Raw genomic sequence first — 18,742 nt, forward strand, 5'->3', positions numbered from 1 at the left:
GTAATACATAAAACATACACTAATGCATTAATTATAAACATTAGAAAATAACAGTAACTACAACCATGCAGTAGCTTTAGTTTGAAAATATAATAAATAAAATGAAAAAAAGAAGTATTAAATTTTATATTTTTATTATTTATACACAAATTGGTTTTCTAAGGCACATATGACATGAGAAAGAAATAAGTTCTTGTTATAAAAAACGAACGACTACAATTAGTTAATTCATGTGAAAAACAAATAATACGTAACAAAATTTATTTTTACCTCGTGTCACTGTTACAATAAAGAATTTTATAAATCGTTACTTTCTGTATATTTTTCATCCCACGATAAGAATATCAATTCTTATATTCGATTCTCATATTGCAATAATATAGTCATGGTAAAATATTTTCTTTTCGTGACGAAAACACAAATCATGTAAGCTCGTTAAATCCATAATAATTGAAATCCATTTATGATTCTCTCTTGCGTCAAACGATACATGCGGGGTGAAGCAGGAACATTTTATTCTTTAACACCATCTATTGGTTTGACAAAAAGAAGTTCGGTAAAAATACAAATCTTATTGTTCATTTATTAAATTCAAATTAGTAAGTTCAAAAATGATGTAAATAAGTCCTATATGTATGATTTGACATTATCTATAAATTCAAAAGTATTTTTCATTTATGAAACAAAATATTTGTATTATCAACATATTAATACAAACAATAGTTAGGACAAAAATTAAAAATAAGTAAGAATTGAAGGTTTGTAAAACCGCAAGATACATTCAGGATATAAGGACATATCGGTTAGGTTTCAGTTAGAAAGTAATAGGACTAGGAAAGTAATATTTCCAGTTGTACACTTGTCAACCTTGTTTGTGGTGGTCGCGTCGGTATGGCGGTATAACGAATTTTTAAGGTTACAGAAAAACACACGTAAACTTAACAAATCTAATGATTGTTTTTCTGTTTGTTTAACACGTTTGCTGTTCACGTTACGCTCAATTAATATCGCTAACATTCAAACTAATATTAGGGAAATTACTGTCGAAATTACTAGGTTAACACATTGTGTATACCGCGGATTCGCATTACCTCCACGAGTATTAATATTATTTTAAATAATATCGTGTTGAATATTGTCCAAATACCGTGTCTGTTAACATTGATCTGTGATTTTAGGGAAGGGGTGATTCGTTGATGTTGATAACAGACGCTGCTCTTAAATCGGCGGTGCAAAAATACTATTAAAGAATGATTGTAAAAAAGATTTTACATTTGGGATTGATTGTGACCGTGTTTCTTAATTTATACGGTGTAGCCGAAGAAGAATCAACCACTGACGCGAAATGTCAATTTGGCAAAACGTTACGAAAACAAGTGAATGCAGAACCATTGAATGGAACATGTTTACGAGACATCGTGATTCGACTGTCAAACGAGTTTCGATCGATCACAGACTCGGAACTTGGTTTTAAATCCTTTGAAAAGATACTCGATGAAATGGAATTTGTAAATATTTCGAATAGCTTGAACGTAAAGCTAAATGTATTGGTCGATAAGTTGAACAATAAACTCTCGTCTTACGCGGAACTTCTGAAGCAAAGTTATCACATTGTACAGCCAATTTTAGCAAAGAATGAAGAACAGTTCATTCATTCTGGATCTATAAATGGATTAGATATATCAAGTGGGTTGTCTGATTTCTGTTCACAAATTGTTCAAGGTATTTAACACTTTGCCATCAAGTCAAAAACATATTTTTCATTCATACAAGTTTGAATTTGTTTGTATGTTTCTCAGCTTTGGCAATGAATATAAGAAGTCAGGAATGGAAGAATTTGCATCTATTGCCTTTTATGTATCCTGTTACTATGTGTGGCCCTCTCAGTGCAGGCCATAATATTGGACCTCTTTTATTGTCTCAGTATTGTCCAAACAAAAAGGTGTTATTACTGCTTGAGCATGGCATGTTCATGTCTGAAGGAGATATTACTTTGGCTCAAATAACTACAGAAACAATAATTGATATGTTATCTCAAACAGATTATATCAATGTCATTGGTCTTTCCAGCAATAATTCTATATATTGTAAAGATGGTTTACTGAAAGCAACAGATGTCAATAAGTTTCAATTAGCACGTTACATTCATAGCTTAACCAGAACAGGTATAATTTACTTTACATTTAGTCTGCTTTGATACATTCATTTTCATAGCACTGGTTTGTTTCATTTTTAGAAACAAATGACACATTTGAATTTGATTTTAACAAATTACTACAAAATGTGAAAGGTGAAGTGGTATTCATACATTTAACTAATACACTTAAAGATACTCCACCTGTGAAACAGATAAGAAACATGATATCTGTGGGAAAAGTGAATGGTTATTTGAAGACAGTTCTAATCCTTTCAGGTACATTTAAATGATTTGCTACAAGTGTTTTATTATTACACATATTTTTAATATACAATGTTTTCCTTTATAGATCAAGAAGCACATACAAATAATAAAAAATACAATGATAGTATTGTAACTCTTCCAACCCAAAATATACTGGGTTATGAAATATCAAAATTGTTTTCTGATTTGAAGTGTTCAGAAGAACATAAGAAAGATTATTATTTGTCTGATCCATATTTTGATTTGTATAGTAAGACAATGACTTTGTCTATTGGACATATTACAAACAAAGCATTAATATCTTTAGATATTAAATTACGAAATTTTGTTGATGATATAACATACTTTAATGCTGGATTATATGTATATGCTATATTATTTGATAGCAAAGGTACAGTTTGGATCCATAAAGATTTTCCGCGAATGGAAGTGATGATGGATCAACCGTTTAAAGTTAACTTGCATCATATCGAAAATATTAATCCTGAAACTGTGAATATAATGATTGAACAACATGAAGGTGTTTTAAATGTGAAAACAAAATTAGGAGAACAGGTATATTAATTTTTGTAAATATATATACAATTTATATTGATTTAAATTTTATATTTTAGAAATGGTACAGATGGAAACATTTGACCTACAAAGACCTGATAGTATGTTTGGTGTCTGTAACTAATGAAAGTACAATATCCGTCGCAAAACTAGTGCCTACATCATCATCAAATCTTTTACATCATCGTCTTGACCTACTATTACATAGCATTACTGATAAAAGTATTTTATGTACTTACCATAACAAACTTTTAACTTTATGTAAGTTAATAATTGAGCAAAAATTGTGATTTCAGATTTTAGAGAAATAACGTATATTTATTTTTTAGCAACAGGAGTGGTTTACCTTTCTCCATGGTGTTTTCAATCTCCAGTAGAACAGTTGAAATTATTAGAAACTGGACCAGCAGTAACTATTCAAAGTTACATGGCATACTTAAAAGATGTAACTGGTCTTTTAGCTAATCCTGGTCTTCATCAGTCTGTTAGACCAGATGTAGCCATGTTAACTCAAATCTTAGGACACTTTAAAAACAAACACGCAGAAAGTACTTTAAATAAATTTATAATAAGAAGATATGTTACTGGAACTGTGAGTGGAGTCTTAGAAGTATATCCAGGGATTATGCTAGACTCTAGTTTTGATCCTAAAAGACGAATATGGTATGGAAAAGCATTGGAATATCCTGGAAAATTAGTTTTCACGCCTCCATATTTGAGCGCTGGTGGTTCAGGATACGTTGTTACTCTAAGTCGCACAGTTCATCTTAAATCGAAATCAAGTACAAACGATATTGCTGTAGCAGTTCTAAGTATGGATATAACAATGGGTTTTATTTCAAGACTGTTAAAAGAAATGTTTCCATTTTGCAGTAATGCGACTGTAAAATGTTTTTTAATGGATGACAAAGGATATTTAGTATCGCATCCAGCATTATTGGAGCCAATAGGAAAAATTGAACAACAACATTTAACTCATAAAGAATTGTTAGTTGCAAATGACATATTGAATCATGAATTTTTTGTAAAAAAAAAAGCTTGCGCAAATTATTTAGATGGCACTATACAAAGATATTATCAATTTAATATTTCTCTAAACGAAGTACTTACAAATATAGTTCACGGTGAACACTGCGTTAAATACCAAGTAGCAGCAATACCCGGAACAAATGTATTTTTGGGAGTAGTTAACATAACTTGTAATTTATTAAGAGCTTTCTGTCCGTGTAGTACGGTGAGTAATAATACTGTTACTCCTTATAAACATTGATATTTTAAATGTTTAACTAACGTATTTCGATGAAATGTTATAGATGGATCGTTCGTGTTTGAATTGTAAGAGAATGGAGCAAACAGAATGCGAATGCCCCTGTGAATGTGCTTTATATTTTTCAAGTTGTGCAGAGTATAACATGCATGATATGCACGATCTCGAACCTTGTCCAGTATTGTACGAACACGGAGGAAATTCACAAATGTCGTGGATACAATCTACAAATTTGAAAGTCTGTCCGTCCATTGATTGTAAGACATTTAAAACTCAAAATGAGTGTCTGGGAATTGTAGGCTGCCAATGGTGCCATGTAGATAGCGACGGAGAAACAGTTTTACAAACTCCGTTTTGTAGCGATATGTCTCGATGCTTCAGAGGCATTCTTGGATCTTATATACCCCTTAGTGATGGTATATATAGTATGTAAACGTTTTAAGAAATTGATTCTTCTTAAATGTTTACATGTTCCATTTTTAAAGACGTGTTTTATTTATTTTTAGATTCGCAGTCAACCGAAGAAATTGCAGTGCATGAATGGCCATCAGTTGGACCAGTAGCTGGTGGAATACTAGCGTTTCTTTTAATACTAGGAGTCATGCTGTTTTGTTATAGACTTAATTCGGTACAATCCGGTTTGGAACATCAATGCTTACATATCCACACTTCGCCTGATATGTTGCGTATGACACATTTAGAAGGAGACGCAGAACCGATGGAGTTAGAACAAACGAAAAATAATTTGGATTCTTTTATAAGAGATAGTATACCTCCTATATCGCCATATAAGGTATCCACGAACTATAGAAAACCACCTGGTGGTGATAGCGATCATGGATATAGTACAATGACACCGTATGATGATTCTGAACAACAAACATTTGCTGAACCATTACTAGTAGTTGGTAATAACACTGAGCCTGATCTTAGAAGGCGATCAATTTGTCTTCCGTCTCCAACAACTCATTTAGGACCTTCTCATCATGTTTTAGCGCCTGTCACTGTTCACTATAATATGGAAGCAAATTTTTGTTAGTAAATACTCGAAGTTTTATTAAAAGAAAAATGTTTTTAAGCTATAATAGGTTTAAAAACAATAATATTAAAGATGACAATTTTAATTTTAATCATGTTGCAATAAGTAATGTAACTGAAAATACTATTCCTTTTTACATCATGTGTTTATACTTAAGAATGACTCGATAAATTTAAATGTGTTCGAATATTACTTAAAACGATCATATATTTTTGATATAAATGAAAAACAAATGATGTAAGTGAAGTATCCCATATTACTGAAATTAATCCATCCAAATTTTCATAACTTACATATCATTTTAACTTACATTAAAATACTACATTTTAGGGATACTTTATTATACGGTTTGTTTTTATTAGATACATATTTCAAAAATAAGCGATACAGATGAATTATTTATATATTTTGTAAGTGTAAACTGTGTAGTTTTAAGATTTGCGATAGATTATTGATCGATATAAAATCATATAATTATTAGATATTTACATTTTTATACATTGAGATACTGTTTTGGAAAAGATGTACAGTTTTATATGTATTAGATACATTAATTTTATATCAAAGCATGTAACGACTTAAGAGACAATTTTGTAAGGATCTACATTTCGTGTATACGTGACTGACTACTTATGACATCATCTTGCCACTATTTTACTGTTTACCTTAAGCAAAATGCGACTTGTTGTATATGAAAATTTTACTATTTTTATAACGTAAATTTAGAATAGTTACTTTTTTAATAATTTACACGTTGTATCAGTATTTTAATTATTAAAATATAATTGTCGTTGAAATGTGTAGTTTTATTATTATCATAGATGAAAGATACAAAAAATTATAAAAATTTTCTATTTTATTTATTCAAATGTTCCGGCGACTTGTGAAAAATAAATTTACCTTGTTTTGTTATGTTATAAATTATATACCAGAAAAATTCTGTATACACAATCAGTTTTATTTGATTTTATACTAAAACTTATGTAATATGAAATATGATTTTCACTTAAGGTACAAAATCCGGATTTTTCCTCAAAATTACAAAACCTTCCATAATTGGGGTTAAAGGAATATATTCTTCTGTTGCCAATTCAGCTCGTTCGCCATACGCTAACAGAACAGGGGTTGTATGTGTTTGGAAACCAGTAATAGTTTTTGGTTTTCCTGCTTGGCCTACGACATCAACAGCAAGACCAACTCTCACCGGCACAGCAAGTGGATTTAGCTTTTCATCGAATGTAACCAACATCCTTGGCTGCATCGCAACTGCTAACGTGTATAGCAAATAATGTGAACGACCAAGAATGACTGTAAAAAAAAACAATATTTATTTAACGAACCCTAAACGACACTGTACTTCAATGGTTCTTAAATACTTACTATTTTTTACATCAAGGAATCCAATAAGTGTAGCTAGAAGTCCAGCTAATGCTACAGGACTTAATACCTGTCTGTCGCTATGATAAGGAGACAAAGTTAATGTACCTTTTCCAAGATGTGTTAAACCCTGTGCAATGCGAACCATGAACAAATTGTTTGGATCTTTAGCGTGGAACTGAGCCAACTGTCTCAACATGGCAGCTAGACGAGCATTGTTAGTTCCTGCTCCAACTAAGCCCATTGCAAAGATTGCATTATGCGCTACCTCAGGATCGCTATCGTGAGAAAACTTAGACAACGTATCTAGTATATTCAGTTTCGGATTAGAGACAGATATGAGTCCAAGTGCGAGAGGAACCGATCGTCGTATGACAGGCTCACAATAACGTAATAAATGGCCAAAAGTTCTGTACGCCATTTCAGCACCAATTTCCTCTCCCATTGCAATTAATGCAATGCCAAGTACAGCAATTGCTTGCCTAGAACTAAGGTCTTTCGGCTTGTCCTCTTTCTTCTCTTCTTTCTTATCCTTGTCCTTACGGTCGCTCTTATCCTCTTTTTCGTTGGATGGCTCATAATGCTCGGAACAAATATGCAACAGATGTTGAATTTTAAGTACGTTTCCGGTACCAGCATATGCGCACACTTCTACCAGGGTGGTAGACATAGATTTGAAAGGTTCAGGTACTACTTCTAAAGCTGCAATGATAGCTTCTGCTGCTTCTTGTTTTCCCAAGAAACATAACCCAAGACCTAGAGGTAGAAATCGTGCGTACGTATCTTTAAGATCTGCCTCTGATTTCTCCATCAAAGTGTGCATTATCGTGGTGGTAACGTATGCGTTGCAAGAACCTACGGCTATCATCCCTAATGCAAGACCTGCTACTCCTATCACTTCCCAATTAGATATGGGATCGCTGAGTACAGGGACTAAAAGACTCAGAACAGCCTCTCGATTCGAACCAGCGTACGCCAATCCAAGACCAACGATTGCACCGATACGCATAATGTTACTGCTATGTAAAACGTAATCAGAAAGAAGAGCTAAAGCAGGATCGCATTCGATTTTGACGCGACAGTTGACAAGACCGCAAGCTAATAATGCACCAGATTTTATGTAGTCCTCTGAAGAGTATAGAAATTTGTCGATTGGTACTAAGCCACCATCAACGTCCCATAACAATACAAGACCAAGGGATGCTGTTGCACTCAACATTCCATGCTCTTTATTCTTATACAACCATTTATTTCCATCTTCTATTAATAATTTGTCCTGAGCAAAGGCTGCATTTACAAATCCGTTAACAAAGCTAGCAGCAAGGTTCTGTCTTGCAGAGTCTGCTTGACCACCACCAAATGCAGGTCTGGAGTTTTCTAAATGAGACTTGTACACATCCTCTGGTGTTTTTGGTTCCATTATATCTAATTCTCGTGCCAGATTCAAGAAATGATAATTTAATAAAGAATTGGACATTATTTCTACCAGATCATCATATTCTTCAGTTGATTCAGGTAATTCTAAGAAAATTTGTTGTCTTCCAAGCATGAATGCTAACTGCTTTTGCACTGAACTGAAAGAGAAAAGAAAAATAACAATCAGAATTTTTGTTATACAATATTAATTTCAACATTAATTTAACTCACAGGTCTGTGCATTTTGTAAATATGTCCTCGATAAGTGGCAAATCATTAAGCTGCATAGCCAATCTTATAGCTTGTGGGTATTGACCAAACTTCCTATATAATTTAGCAGCAGCATGAAGGAGTGTACTATTTTCTGGGTCTGCTACATATGGTACACAACTTGTTAGATACAAACAAACTCTTTGATATGCACTTTCATCTACATATTGCTCCAGCAGATCCAATTTTTCGATTTCCATTAACAAATCACAGGCTTCAGTTTCTGCATTATGAGCCATGTTATAAGGTACAATCTCGTGTACCAGAGAAATTAATTTTTTTGTAGCTTCTGCATTATCTGTAAGCTCATCCCATTCTCCTGCTAATTCTCCTGATAAATGTCTAACATATTCATGTCCCCATTCTCCAATAGCTAAAGCAGATCCGGTAAGTCTGTATTTTAAACATTCCCGGCCCTCACCCATTGTCATAGCAAGGACAGAAATAACATCAGAACAAAGTTCTTTTGATTTTTGATCTGCCATTTTATCATATATGGCTTTCATAGTATCATAATGAGGTCTCATGAACTTAAGTGGTTTTGGAACACTAGTCATTGAAGTAGTAGATGCACGAATATGATTACGAAGTGATTCTAAAGCAGGATAATGTAAACTAGTATTAGAATCTTGTAAGCGTTCAACCAAGTGAGTTAATTCCTCTTGCAAGAGTTTATCTTCTTCTGACTAAAAATATATCGAATTTAAAAGAAAATGTTAGTACCTCTTACTGTGAAGCTTTTATCTTTAAGTACGAAAATTTACGTAGTATTTTAAACTCACCAATTCATTTTTATCCTCCTCCTTTCCGCTTCTGAGTTCCTTACTCGTCTTCGTCTCCACTTTTACGCTTTCTGGCATTTTGTTTTAATTATTTCATGCAACGAATACAAAACAGAAGATCTAATTTCTTTTGAGCAACTGCTTATATGTTTTAGGTTAGAATAATTGTAGTACTTATTTGCGAGTCACCGCTTTTTGTCATCAGTAGCGTATTTATAAGAAGTGCATTGAATGCAGGAAGGTTTGCACTCGAGTGAACTTTCAATGCCATCTTCCGTTTTTGTGGAGAAATAAAACTAAGAAAATGAATACAGAAAATCATGCAAACGCGCCCAATTTTACTAGCTAGTAAATAAACGTAAATTAGATGCAATCGTCTAAATTATTTTATATTCCGTGTTTTCTAAACCAACGCTTCGCTTCTGCTCCACTTCACGAGTACTTGGACGAAGTTGATTGAAGCTGATCTGGTTATGTTGGATTGAAGGGTTAGGTTTTCTTATGATGTTTTACAGTAAAACAGTCTTTAATGCATAAACTTTTGAAGATACAGGCTACGGCTGAATAATTTCTCTATTTTTAAGTTAATGAGAAAAATATAATATACGCTTTTAAAAATTTGATTGTACAATATGAAAGTGTATAAAATACCGTTTAGTTTCATTTGGGTTTGAGAATTATGTCGTCCAAACAGTAGCCTTCATTGATAATACAGTCATAACCAATTTCGAAAGTTTTACATTACTTAAGTGACTATTTTCAACAGTACTGTTGCAATCTGTTGGTGCACAACAGTTAGTAGAATAGAAGTTCATAATTGGTATATGTAGGCTTTTTCTTTTATCTGAATCCAAAAGAATCAGAGGGTTTGAGAGTGACCTCAAACTGGGTACAAAAATCTTTCCACAGATTTGTGCTTTATTTTTATAAATTTGTTAATAAGACATGTGCAAAAAGCAATAAGTTGTATGTTGTCAAAGTACCAATTTTGATCTCTCTATTCTATAAAAACTTGAATACTCTTTTACAATCTGGCAGAGCATAATATTCTACTCTGTGTAATTATATTTGTGAATTTACATTGAAAATATTGCAATTGGTTGACAGGATATATTCAATTTTTCAAAAATGAGTCGTAGAAGAGTTCACGAGGAAGAAGATGGATATGGTAAATTTTTATATTTTATATAATTTTTGAGATCTTAGTTAATATTTTGATGTATTAGTGTTTATCTGTATGCAGTTTATAATATTACCAAGTTGAATTAATTTGAATCATACATTTTTTTAGAACGTGCATATAAGAAACGTAGAAGGGTATCAGAGAATCAAGAAATTGAAGATAGACTTGAATCCCTTATTTTACGGGTTGGAGAGAAGTCCACATCTTCTCTGGAGAGCAATCTTGAAGGTTTGGCTTCTGTATTAGAAGCTGATCTTGGATTGTTTCGAAGTAAAATACTTCGAATTTTAACTGATTGTGCTATAAAAATGCCTGAAAAATGTACAATTTATACTACACTTGTTGGCTTATTGAATGCAAAGAACTTTAATTTTGGTGGTGAATTTGTTGATTATATGGTGAAGAACTTTAAAGATGCATTAAAAGCTTGTAAATGGGATGTAGCTAGATATTCATTAAGATTTCTCGCAGATTTAGTAAACTGCCATGTTTTATCATGTGGTTCTTTAATGCAGCTATTTGATAACATGTTAGATGCTGCTAATGAAGATGGAGTACCTCAAGTAAGACGTGATTGGTATGTAAGATTATGTATAATCATATAAATATAGATAAATAAGCAATTTTACTTCATTATCGTTCTTTTTAGGTATGTCTATGCTGTATTATCAACATTGCCATGGGTTGGAAGAGAATTATATGAAAAAAAGGAGCAGGAATTAGATCATCTGATGGTGACAATAGAAATATTTTTAAATAAACGAAGTAAAAAGCATCAGCCAGCACTGAGAGTCTGGTCAAGTGATACTCCCCATCCCCAAGAAGAATACCTTGATTGTTTATGGGCACAAGTTCGCAAACTTAGACAGGATAATTGGGCAGAGAAACATATTCCTAGACCATACCTTGCATTTGACTCTATCTTATGCGAAGCATTACAGCATAACTTACCCACTATAATGGCACCACCGCATCATGAATCTTATTCTTATCCATTACCTACGGTAGTTTTCCGTATGTTTGATTATACAGATTGTCCGGCCGAAGGACCATTGTTACCTGGAAGTCATGCTATAGAACGATTTCTCATAGAAGAACATTTAAGACAGATTATTAACAATTATTTTTTTGAAAGGAAAGATTGGTATGTATATTACATGTTATTTATGTATTATTCCTTATATAAAAAATAATGTGATCATAATAATAATTACAGTGCAGCCCAGCTATTGAATTTTCCATATAAGGCAAAGATACCGTTAGACTATTGCATTGTAGAAGTAATATTTGGTGAACTATTTAGACTGCCAGCGCCAAAAAATTTAGAAATATGCTATGGATCAATTTTAATTGAACTCTGTAAATTGCAGCCATCAACTATGCCGCAAGTGAGATTATAATACAATAGTGTAATATATGAATTATGTATAGACAAATTTTTCATTGAATGCATAATGTTATATCGCAGGTTTTGGCTCAAGCAACCGAGATTTTATTTCGTCGTATAGATAGCATGGCTGCTACTGCATTTGATCGTTTTGTATGGTGGTTTGCGTATCATTTGAGCAATTTCCAGTTTCGTTGGTCGTGGGAAGATTGGGATTCTTGTTTACAACGTGATCCAGAACATCCACGTCCAAAATTTATTCGAGAAGTACTTCTTAAGGCCTTACGGTATAAAATTTCATTCAATTACAATATGTCTTTTAAATTAAAAATAACAAGAAATCATAGTCTCTTTAAAATCTGTGTTTAGATTATCATATTACCAAAGAATACGGGATATGATGCCAGAATCATACGCTGAATTGATACCAGCACCTCCAGAACCCATTTACAAATATACTTCTGAAGGAGCAAGTATGTATATAATTACTCATCAAAAAAATTAAATATAATTTAACTAACCAACCAATTTTTATTTATTTTAGGTTCACTTCCTGGTACAGCCGCAGCTCACGAACTAGTTGTTTCAATTAGACGAAAATGTACACCGGAAGAAGTATTGAACGTACTAAACACTTTACCGGGTCCTAGAGAAAACGAAGAAACTAATAACTTTAATCCTTTGAAAATCGATGTTTTTGTACAGACATTACTGAATCTAGGGTCTAAAAGTTTTAGTCATAGTTTTGCAGCAATAGGGAAATTCCATTATGTTTTTAAAGTAAGATTTTAAATATTCGAATTTCACTTTGTCGAATTAACACAAACGTGATTGTTTGAAATTTTGTGTTTATTAGGTTCTCGCAGAAACGGAAGAAGCCCAAATATGCATTTTAAGAAATATGTATGCATTGTGGAAAAATCATTATCAAATGATGGTGGTTTTAACAGATAAGTTGTTGAAGACTGGTATCATTGAATGTAGTGCTATCGCGAATTGGATATTTTCTAAAGAGATGGCCTCGGAATTTACCAAGTATTTACCACACTTTTCATTAATAATATTATGCGTTATAGTATTTTATGTGTTTCATGATAATCCATTTGTGTAGATTATACATATGGGAAATACTTCATTTAACGATTCGAAAGAAGAACAAACACGTGACGAAATTGAGTACTGAACTAGCAGAAGCACGAGAGAAATTAAGAAGGGCAGAAAGCAGATCTGGATCATCGTCGGATGATGAAGATAATAACAAAGACAGAAACAGAGAAAAACCATCAGAAGACGTCGTAGAAAGAATGGAAGAGAAATTGGAGGCGGCGCAAGCAGACCAAAAGAATTTGTTTCTTATTATTTTCCAGGTACGTTCGATTTATTGATGCTTCTATAAAAATGTTTAAAAATATTAAATTAATAATTCCTCTTTTTTTTAGCGTTTTATAATGATTCTCTCTGAACATTTAGTACGCTGCGATACCGATGGTATAGATTATAATACTCACTGGTACAAATGGACTATTGGAAGATTACAACAGGTGTTTTTAACTGTAAGTTCTATCAAGCAATAAAAATAATGTGTTATTTTATTCCCAGTATATAATTTTGTATTTTTTCTTTTTTACAGCATCATGAACAAGTTCAAAAGTATTCATCAACATTAGAAACGTTACTTTTTACACCAGATTTGGATCCACACATCTTAGATGTTTTCCATCAGTTTGTTTCCCTTCGGGCATGAGTGTTATTTTTTATAATAACCATTTTATTATGTAAACTGTAACTTAAGTTGACAGGAGAGTAGGATTTCATTTCCCATTCTTAAGTATTTCACATATTCATCTATGAGTATACAATCATGGTTCTTTTATAAAGCAAGTGACAAATTTGCAGCTAGAAAAAAAATTGTACGTTATGGCATATTTTTAGAGATAACGTAACGGTTCATTAATTTTCAGCATAATAATCATGTGAATTGTGATACAACATTAATGTGTAAATGTTAAACATTTCGTACCGCAGTTTATCTCACGTTGATGTAAATATCGATATTATTTATCCATCTTTAAAAATTTTTTTGAACAGAATATCGTAGTATGAACAATGGGTCATACACTCCAACATGTAATGTAAATAAAGGTTTAAGAAATGCAATTATAACTACAGTTCTCGTTGAATGAATCAATTACTAGAGAACTAATATAATGTATTATATTCCCCGCTTTTTACCAAGACCTCCCAAACTTTTATTCGCCTATAATACATGTTTTTAAAGGAAGGGGACATTGTATACCCGCATATTCTTATTCTTTTATATGGCCCTGTATATGACCGGCCACGAAATGCTAAGTAGACAATAGATTGGTATCATACTAATTGAAAAGTATGCCGTGAACTCAGCTGAGATGCTCCGATTCTCTTGCAAAGCAAAGTGTACAACTTTACCCCGTAACATTAAAAATTGGCACTGCATCGATTTCTAGAGGTAAATGGATTAGCTGAGAAGGGACTTTTTTTTTCTATATTGGCGCCTATGACGGCTTCTATTCGTCGTATATTCTTCGCTTGCGATTGTCTCGATGAGTATAGTTTATGCGAGATACACACAAATAATCGGTACGTCGAATGATTATCGAAAGAAAAATACCAGTGCTTTGTTTAACGCAAGAATTTATGATACTGTCATTTTTAACAGGGTGGTTTTCTTTTCGTTAATTACTGGCCGTGACACCCGTGTGTACTGTAATCATGAATATGAGGGTCGTCAGCGCGAAACTATTGGAATATCATGAACATAGTAACAGTGTAATTTAGAGATGGAAAATTAAATTAAGGCATAACAGTGGACAAATGATTTTTATACTTCGTTAGTTATTGTGCAAACGATCGGCTTATTATAATTGCGTGTCTCGAACGTGCAGCGAAACCGTTTCTGAACGCAGATCTCAGCATGGTGATACGGTAAATAATCTATCGTTTCTGGATGCCTAGGTTAATTAACGTTGTTTGTACATTGCGATTCCCGTACCGTTCAATTCTTATCATTTAACATTCTTTTTTTTCTTCCAAGCCGATCGACTTTTCAAACATTTTTAATTTATCGGTCAACCGTAAACATCTCCACAAGTTACTTTCCTTCATTTAAAATACATTCTATCGAAATTCTCATCGCAGGATTTAATATTCATTTCTAATATTTTGATAGACGATAATGTTAATCTTATTACGCAAAACTAAACACATTAAATTCTATTTGTTTATTATTAATTTGTGCACGTAATGAAAGTATTTATAAACGATTTTTATTAGGAAAGAAAATAATGTTGATATTAATAAAATAAACAAATAGACAAACATGTTTTTAAAATATTTTATGAAAATTCAGTGGTACACAATAAATATTTTTGTCTTGTAAAAAGAATTGTCTTCTTATTTTATTTTCAATAAACACAAATTATTTGGTGGTAATAAAATATATAGTTATAATTCATAATGGACACATGTTTACTTAATTTAATTCAATACACTTTATATTCATACACAATGTTGGATGAAACAAGGTGAATTGAATATCTCCATATTTTAATGATAAAATTCATAATTAATTATTTGTATGTTTATTTACTTTATTTATATATATGAAGCATGCACTGATTTGCCAAATATCTGAAAAAATCTGGCACATATTGATTATAAATTATAATTCTTGTTTAATATAATCTGTATCTTATGCACAGTGATATGATTAATTGGTGCAATATGTTGACAAAAATAAATACCAAGATAAGATAAAGAATCAGCTGTTGTACCAATGCAGTAAGACAAGATCAAAAATAAGTAAATATAAGCTGATACAATTTCTCCTTACTCTCTTTATAAAACAAAAATATATTTGTTTTAAATTATGATAATGTTACCAATATAAAGACATTTTATGATACATTTTAGCTATTGCCAATTGCTTTTTACTATATTGTATCAATGTTTAATGTTATGTATGTTTTTTGTAGAAGCTGATATGAAAATTAATCAGATATTAATTACAATTGCATTAATTCCTTTGTGCATCAAGAAATAAAGTAGAAAAATGTTGTATTATGTAACAACTTAGTAATGATCATTACACTGAATATTTCTTATTGCAGATTATAATTACCAATTCACAGCATCCCGCGTTGTACTTGCTCATGTTTGTTCAACTTTACAAAGATACTTAAGATTGTCTATCCTTATGAGTATCTTTTGAAATACAGTGGAAGTAGTAATCTGTAAATTTTACTGAAAGGAGGATGCCAGTAACTAAACGTATTCCATGCCCTTCGCGGTAAGTAAGTGGTTTACGTATTACCTATTATAGGCCAAGGAAAAAGACACCTGTAAATAGACAGTCAAGAACAAACATGTATCTTTATGATAGTTTTGTTCTTGAAAATGCTTCTCCTCTTAAGTTAGTATATAGTATTAATTATCATACCTGTGTATCTGAAACATAAATTCTGATTTTTGTATTTCTAAACTAAAATAAAATATTGTTTTTTACATTTTTATGTACAATTGCATCTGTGGCTTATAAAAAACATGTTACTGACATCCACCTTTTTAGTATTAAAACATTTCCAAATACAAATTCATTTTAGAATGTAGTAAGTTATGAAACATAAAGAGTGCATTTGTTATAAAATAACTAGAAATTTAGATACTTCCACTACATGGTTGCATAAACATGAACACTTTCTCCTTTTAAAAAATATAATTAATATATTCAAAGCATCATTAAATATTATAGGAAACAGCTATATAGGTGTATTTCACCTGCAATTTGGTAAGAAGTAAAAGAGGAATAAAAGTTTCAGAAATAATATTGCCTTTGCTTTTGTTTCAATTCTGCATGATATTAATTGCTATTATTGAATTATATCTTTTTAGATCTGACGGTGGTAGTAGTGAAAGTCCATTACTTGTGGAAGAAGGAGAAACAGTCGGTGCACCTCACAGTCCACACGCCAAACATAATCATAGTCATTCACATGCTAATCCTCATAGGTCCCATAGTTACCGCCATGAAAAACCAAAACAATTAGTAAAATATGGAGAGTTAGTCATTCTTGGGTAAGAAACCAATATAATAATTTACTTTAAAAAAAGTATATAAATTTTTTAAATAAATTTATGTAGATACAATGGATTCCTTCCGCCGGGAGATCGGGGAAGAAGGAGGAGTAAGTTTGTTCTTTTTAAAAGGCCAGTACCAAATGGCGTGAAACGCAGTAAACATTATATTGTTAAAACGCCTCACAGTTCACAAGCTATCCTTAACACGAAACAACATTCAATATCGTACACTCTTTCTCGAACACAAGCCGTTATCGTAGAATATACTGAAGATGAAGGAACTGATATGTTTCAGGTAAGTTATACACCTTTTTAGGTTTGTTAAGTATTCTGCTGTTTCGTTAATACTCATTTGCGTAGGTCGGACGTTCTTCCGAATCTCCAATTGATTTCGTCGTCATGGATACTTGTGCCGGCGGCAGCGACAGTTCTAACGAGGGGCGCGTCGCTCAAAGTACAATCAGTAGATTTGCATGCCGAATTCTAGCTGATCGATCAGATCCTAGAATTGCAAGAATATATGCTGCGGGTTTCGACAGTTCAAGGAATATCTTCTTAGGGGTAACATAGCGTGCATTATATTTGTCTTTATTCCAAATCCAATGTCTTTTTCTTCAGATAGTATTTAGCATGAAACAAATTTAAAAAGGAAGAAACTATTTGTTTCAGGAAAAAGCAACTAAGTGGCAAGAGAATCGGGAAATCGATGGACTCACAACAAACGGCGTTTTGATAATGCATCCACGAGGTCAGTTTTGCGGTGGAGAGGCACAGTGTGGCTTTTGGAGAGAAGTAAGCGTGGGCGGTGGAGTGTTCTCCTTAAGAGAAAGCCGAAGTGCCCAACAAAAAGGAAACGTCGTGGAAGATGAGAACAATATCTTACAAGATGGAACTCTCATTGATCTCTGTGGTGCTACGTTACTTTGGAGATCAGCTGAAGGTCTTGCTAAATCTCCGGTAAATATACAGAATCTACAATTTTTTAATCTACAAATTAATGTTGCTATAACTGTAACTCATAGTTATCTATGATGATCGACAGCGAAGTAAATTATCGTGTGCATTTTGTATAGACGAAACACGATTTGGAAGAATTAGTTGATGCTATTAATGCTGGAAGACCACAGTGCCCAGTCGGTTTAAATACTTTAGTCATACCACGTAAAGCAGCTACAGATTCGACTCAGCAACAGCCATACGTATACTTGAAATGTGGACACGTACAAGGTCACCATGATTGGGGACAAGAAAAAGACAAAGCTACGAGAAGGTGTCCAATGTGTTTAGTTGCCGGTTCAGTAGTTAAACTTTCTATGGGAATAGAACCAGCGTTTTACGTCGATTGTGGCCCACCTACTTATGCATTTAGGCCTTGTGGACACATGGCTACAGAGAAAACTGTTAAGTTAGTATTTAGAAATACTATGAAGTACAAATATATTCATTTATTTCTATATACACCAAAGTGTTTCGTAAAAATGTTTCTCACTCATTACAGATATTGGGAGAAGGTCGCAATACCGCATGGAACAAACGGCTATATCGCAATTTGTCCATTTTGCGCAGTTCCCCTTGAAGGAACACCGGGATACGTAAAACTCATTTTCCAAGATAATGTAGATTGAGGTTCGTTTATTATAAGATCGTGAGTATGTGTAGAAATTATTAACTTCTTATAAAATGCAAGGACTATTAAAATTAATAAAATGTAAATAATCTTAATGCGAGTATATAACAAAGTTCTGTCTTCTTCCCTTGGTATAAATTTAAGCGAAGTTTTGTATGTACAAATAGCTCTGCAATAATTATTATGTACATGGCTATCGAAATAAATATCCCTTCTTAAATGGTATTACTCGCATATGTCTTTCTTCGCACATCTTTCTCTTTTTTTCTTTTAGTGTATCTCTAACAATGGCAAAATGAAAAAATGAATGGTTAGTGATTTAA

General features: G+C 32.5%; 4 protein-coding genes across 8 annotated transcripts; 3 read left to right on the forward strand and 1 right to left on the reverse strand.

The window, feature by feature from the left end:
- Positions 1-1,250: 1,250 nt before the first annotated feature.
- LOC100878054 (VWFA and cache domain-containing protein 1) lies at positions 1,251-6,059 on the forward strand. 2 transcript variants are annotated; one of them, XM_012292631.2, is made up of 8 exons: positions 1,251-1,722; positions 1,800-2,165; positions 2,237-2,413; positions 2,487-2,956; positions 3,016-3,217; positions 3,286-4,190; positions 4,270-4,648; positions 4,730-6,059. In XM_012292631.2, exons 1-8 carry the CDS (start codon positions 1,251-1,253, stop codon positions 5,260-5,262), a joined length of 3,504 nt encoding a protein of 1,167 aa, XP_012148021.2. In that variant the 3' UTR covers positions 5,263-6,059. The 2 variants fall into 2 exon arrangements, with proteins under 2 accessions (XP_012148021.2, XP_012148041.2); XM_012292651.2 differs by having other exon boundaries at positions 4,270-4,639.
- Positions 6,060-6,199: 140 nt separating this feature from the next.
- Rpn1 (regulatory particle non-ATPase 1) lies at positions 6,200-9,328 on the reverse strand. Its single transcript, XM_003699904.3, has 4 exons — positions 9,108-9,328; positions 8,287-9,011; positions 6,643-8,213; positions 6,200-6,570 (listed from the first exon to the last, which is right to left on the reverse strand). The coding sequence occupies exons 1-4, from the start codon at positions 9,183-9,185 to the stop codon at positions 6,269-6,271; spliced, it is 2,676 nt and encodes an 891-aa protein (XP_003699952.2). The 5' UTR covers positions 9,186-9,328; the 3' UTR covers positions 6,200-6,268.
- A 132-nt stretch (positions 9,329-9,460) lies between these two features.
- Cbp80 (nuclear cap-binding protein subunit 1) lies at positions 9,461-13,840 on the forward strand. Its single transcript, XM_003699903.3, has 12 exons — positions 9,461-9,595; positions 10,215-10,275; positions 10,399-10,867; positions 10,940-11,434; positions 11,507-11,678; positions 11,759-11,964; positions 12,047-12,150; positions 12,222-12,457; positions 12,534-12,712; positions 12,789-13,044; positions 13,117-13,230; positions 13,308-13,840. Exons 2-12 carry the CDS (start codon positions 10,236-10,238, stop codon positions 13,419-13,421), a joined length of 2,385 nt encoding a protein of 794 aa, XP_003699951.1. The 5' UTR covers positions 9,461-9,595; positions 10,215-10,235; the 3' UTR covers positions 13,422-13,840.
- A 358-nt stretch (positions 13,841-14,198) lies between these two features.
- Positions 14,199-18,644, forward strand: Pli (E3 ubiquitin-protein ligase pellino). Of its 4 annotated transcripts, XM_003699902.3 has the most exons (8): positions 14,277-14,641; positions 15,826-16,004; positions 16,607-16,789; positions 16,856-17,087; positions 17,153-17,353; positions 17,462-17,749; positions 17,866-18,197; positions 18,291-18,644. In XM_003699902.3, exons 2-8 carry the CDS (start codon positions 15,970-15,972, stop codon positions 18,415-18,417), a joined length of 1,398 nt encoding a protein of 465 aa, XP_003699950.1. In that variant the 5' UTR covers positions 14,277-14,641; positions 15,826-15,969; the 3' UTR covers positions 18,418-18,644. The 4 variants fall into 4 exon arrangements, with proteins under 4 accessions (XP_012147897.1, XP_003699950.1, XP_012147921.1 ...); XM_012292507.2 differs by lacking the exon at positions 15,826-16,004 and having other exon boundaries at positions 14,199-14,296; XM_012292531.2 differs by lacking the exon at positions 15,826-16,004 and having other exon boundaries at positions 14,278-14,641.
- The last annotated feature ends 98 nt before the right edge of the window (positions 18,645-18,742 follow it).

This window comes from Megachile rotundata, chromosome 11, assembly GCF_050947335.1.
Source record: "Megachile rotundata isolate GNS110a chromosome 11, iyMegRotu1, whole genome shotgun sequence".
In the NCBI taxonomy this organism is placed as follows: Eukaryota; Metazoa; Arthropoda; class Insecta; order Hymenoptera; family Megachilidae; genus Megachile; species Megachile rotundata.

Excerpts from the sequence above, each read along its gene's own strand:
- Pli (XM_012292507.2), top strand. The coding sequence starts at position 14,214 with ATGACGGCTTCTATTCGTCGTATATTCTTCGCTTGCGATTGTCTCGAT. Across the intron at positions 17,088-17,152 it reads AAGGAACTGATATGTTTCAG|GTCGGACGTTCTTCCGAATC; the intron begins GTAAGTTATACA and ends TCATTTGCGTAG. Across the intron at positions 17,354-17,461 it reads CAAGGAATATCTTCTTAGGG|GAAAAAGCAACTAAGTGGCA; the intron begins GTAACATAGCGT and ends TATTTGTTTCAG.
- Cbp80 (XM_003699903.3), top strand. The coding sequence starts at position 10,236 with ATGAGTCGTAGAAGAGTTCACGAGGAAGAAGATGGATATG. Across the intron at positions 11,435-11,506 it reads TTTTTTGAAAGGAAAGATTG|TGCAGCCCAGCTATTGAATT; the intron begins GTATGTATATTA and ends TAATAATTACAG. Across the intron at positions 12,458-12,533 it reads AATTCCATTATGTTTTTAAA|GTTCTCGCAGAAACGGAAGA; the intron begins GTAAGATTTTAA and ends TGTGTTTATTAG.
- LOC100878054 (XM_012292631.2), top strand. The coding sequence starts at position 1,251 with ATGATTGTAAAAAAGATTTTACATTTGGGATTGATTGTGACCGTGTTT. Across the intron at positions 1,723-1,799 it reads CTGTTCACAAATTGTTCAAG|CTTTGGCAATGAATATAAGA; the intron begins GTATTTAACACT and ends TATGTTTCTCAG. Across the intron at positions 4,649-4,729 it reads CCTTAGTGATGGTATATATA|ATTCGCAGTCAACCGAAGAA; the intron begins GTATGTAAACGT and ends ATTTATTTTTAG.
- Rpn1 (XM_003699904.3), bottom strand. The coding sequence starts at position 9,185 with ATGCCAGAAAGCGTAAAAGTGGAGACGAAGACGAGTAAGGAACTCAGA. Across the intron at positions 9,012-9,107 it reads AGGAGGATAAAAATGAATTG|TCAGAAGAAGATAAACTCTT; the intron begins GTGAGTTTAAAA and ends ATATATTTTTAG. Across the intron at positions 6,571-6,642 it reads ATTCCTTGATGTAAAAAATA|TCATTCTTGGTCGTTCACAT; the intron begins GTAAGTATTTAA and ends TTTTTTTTACAG.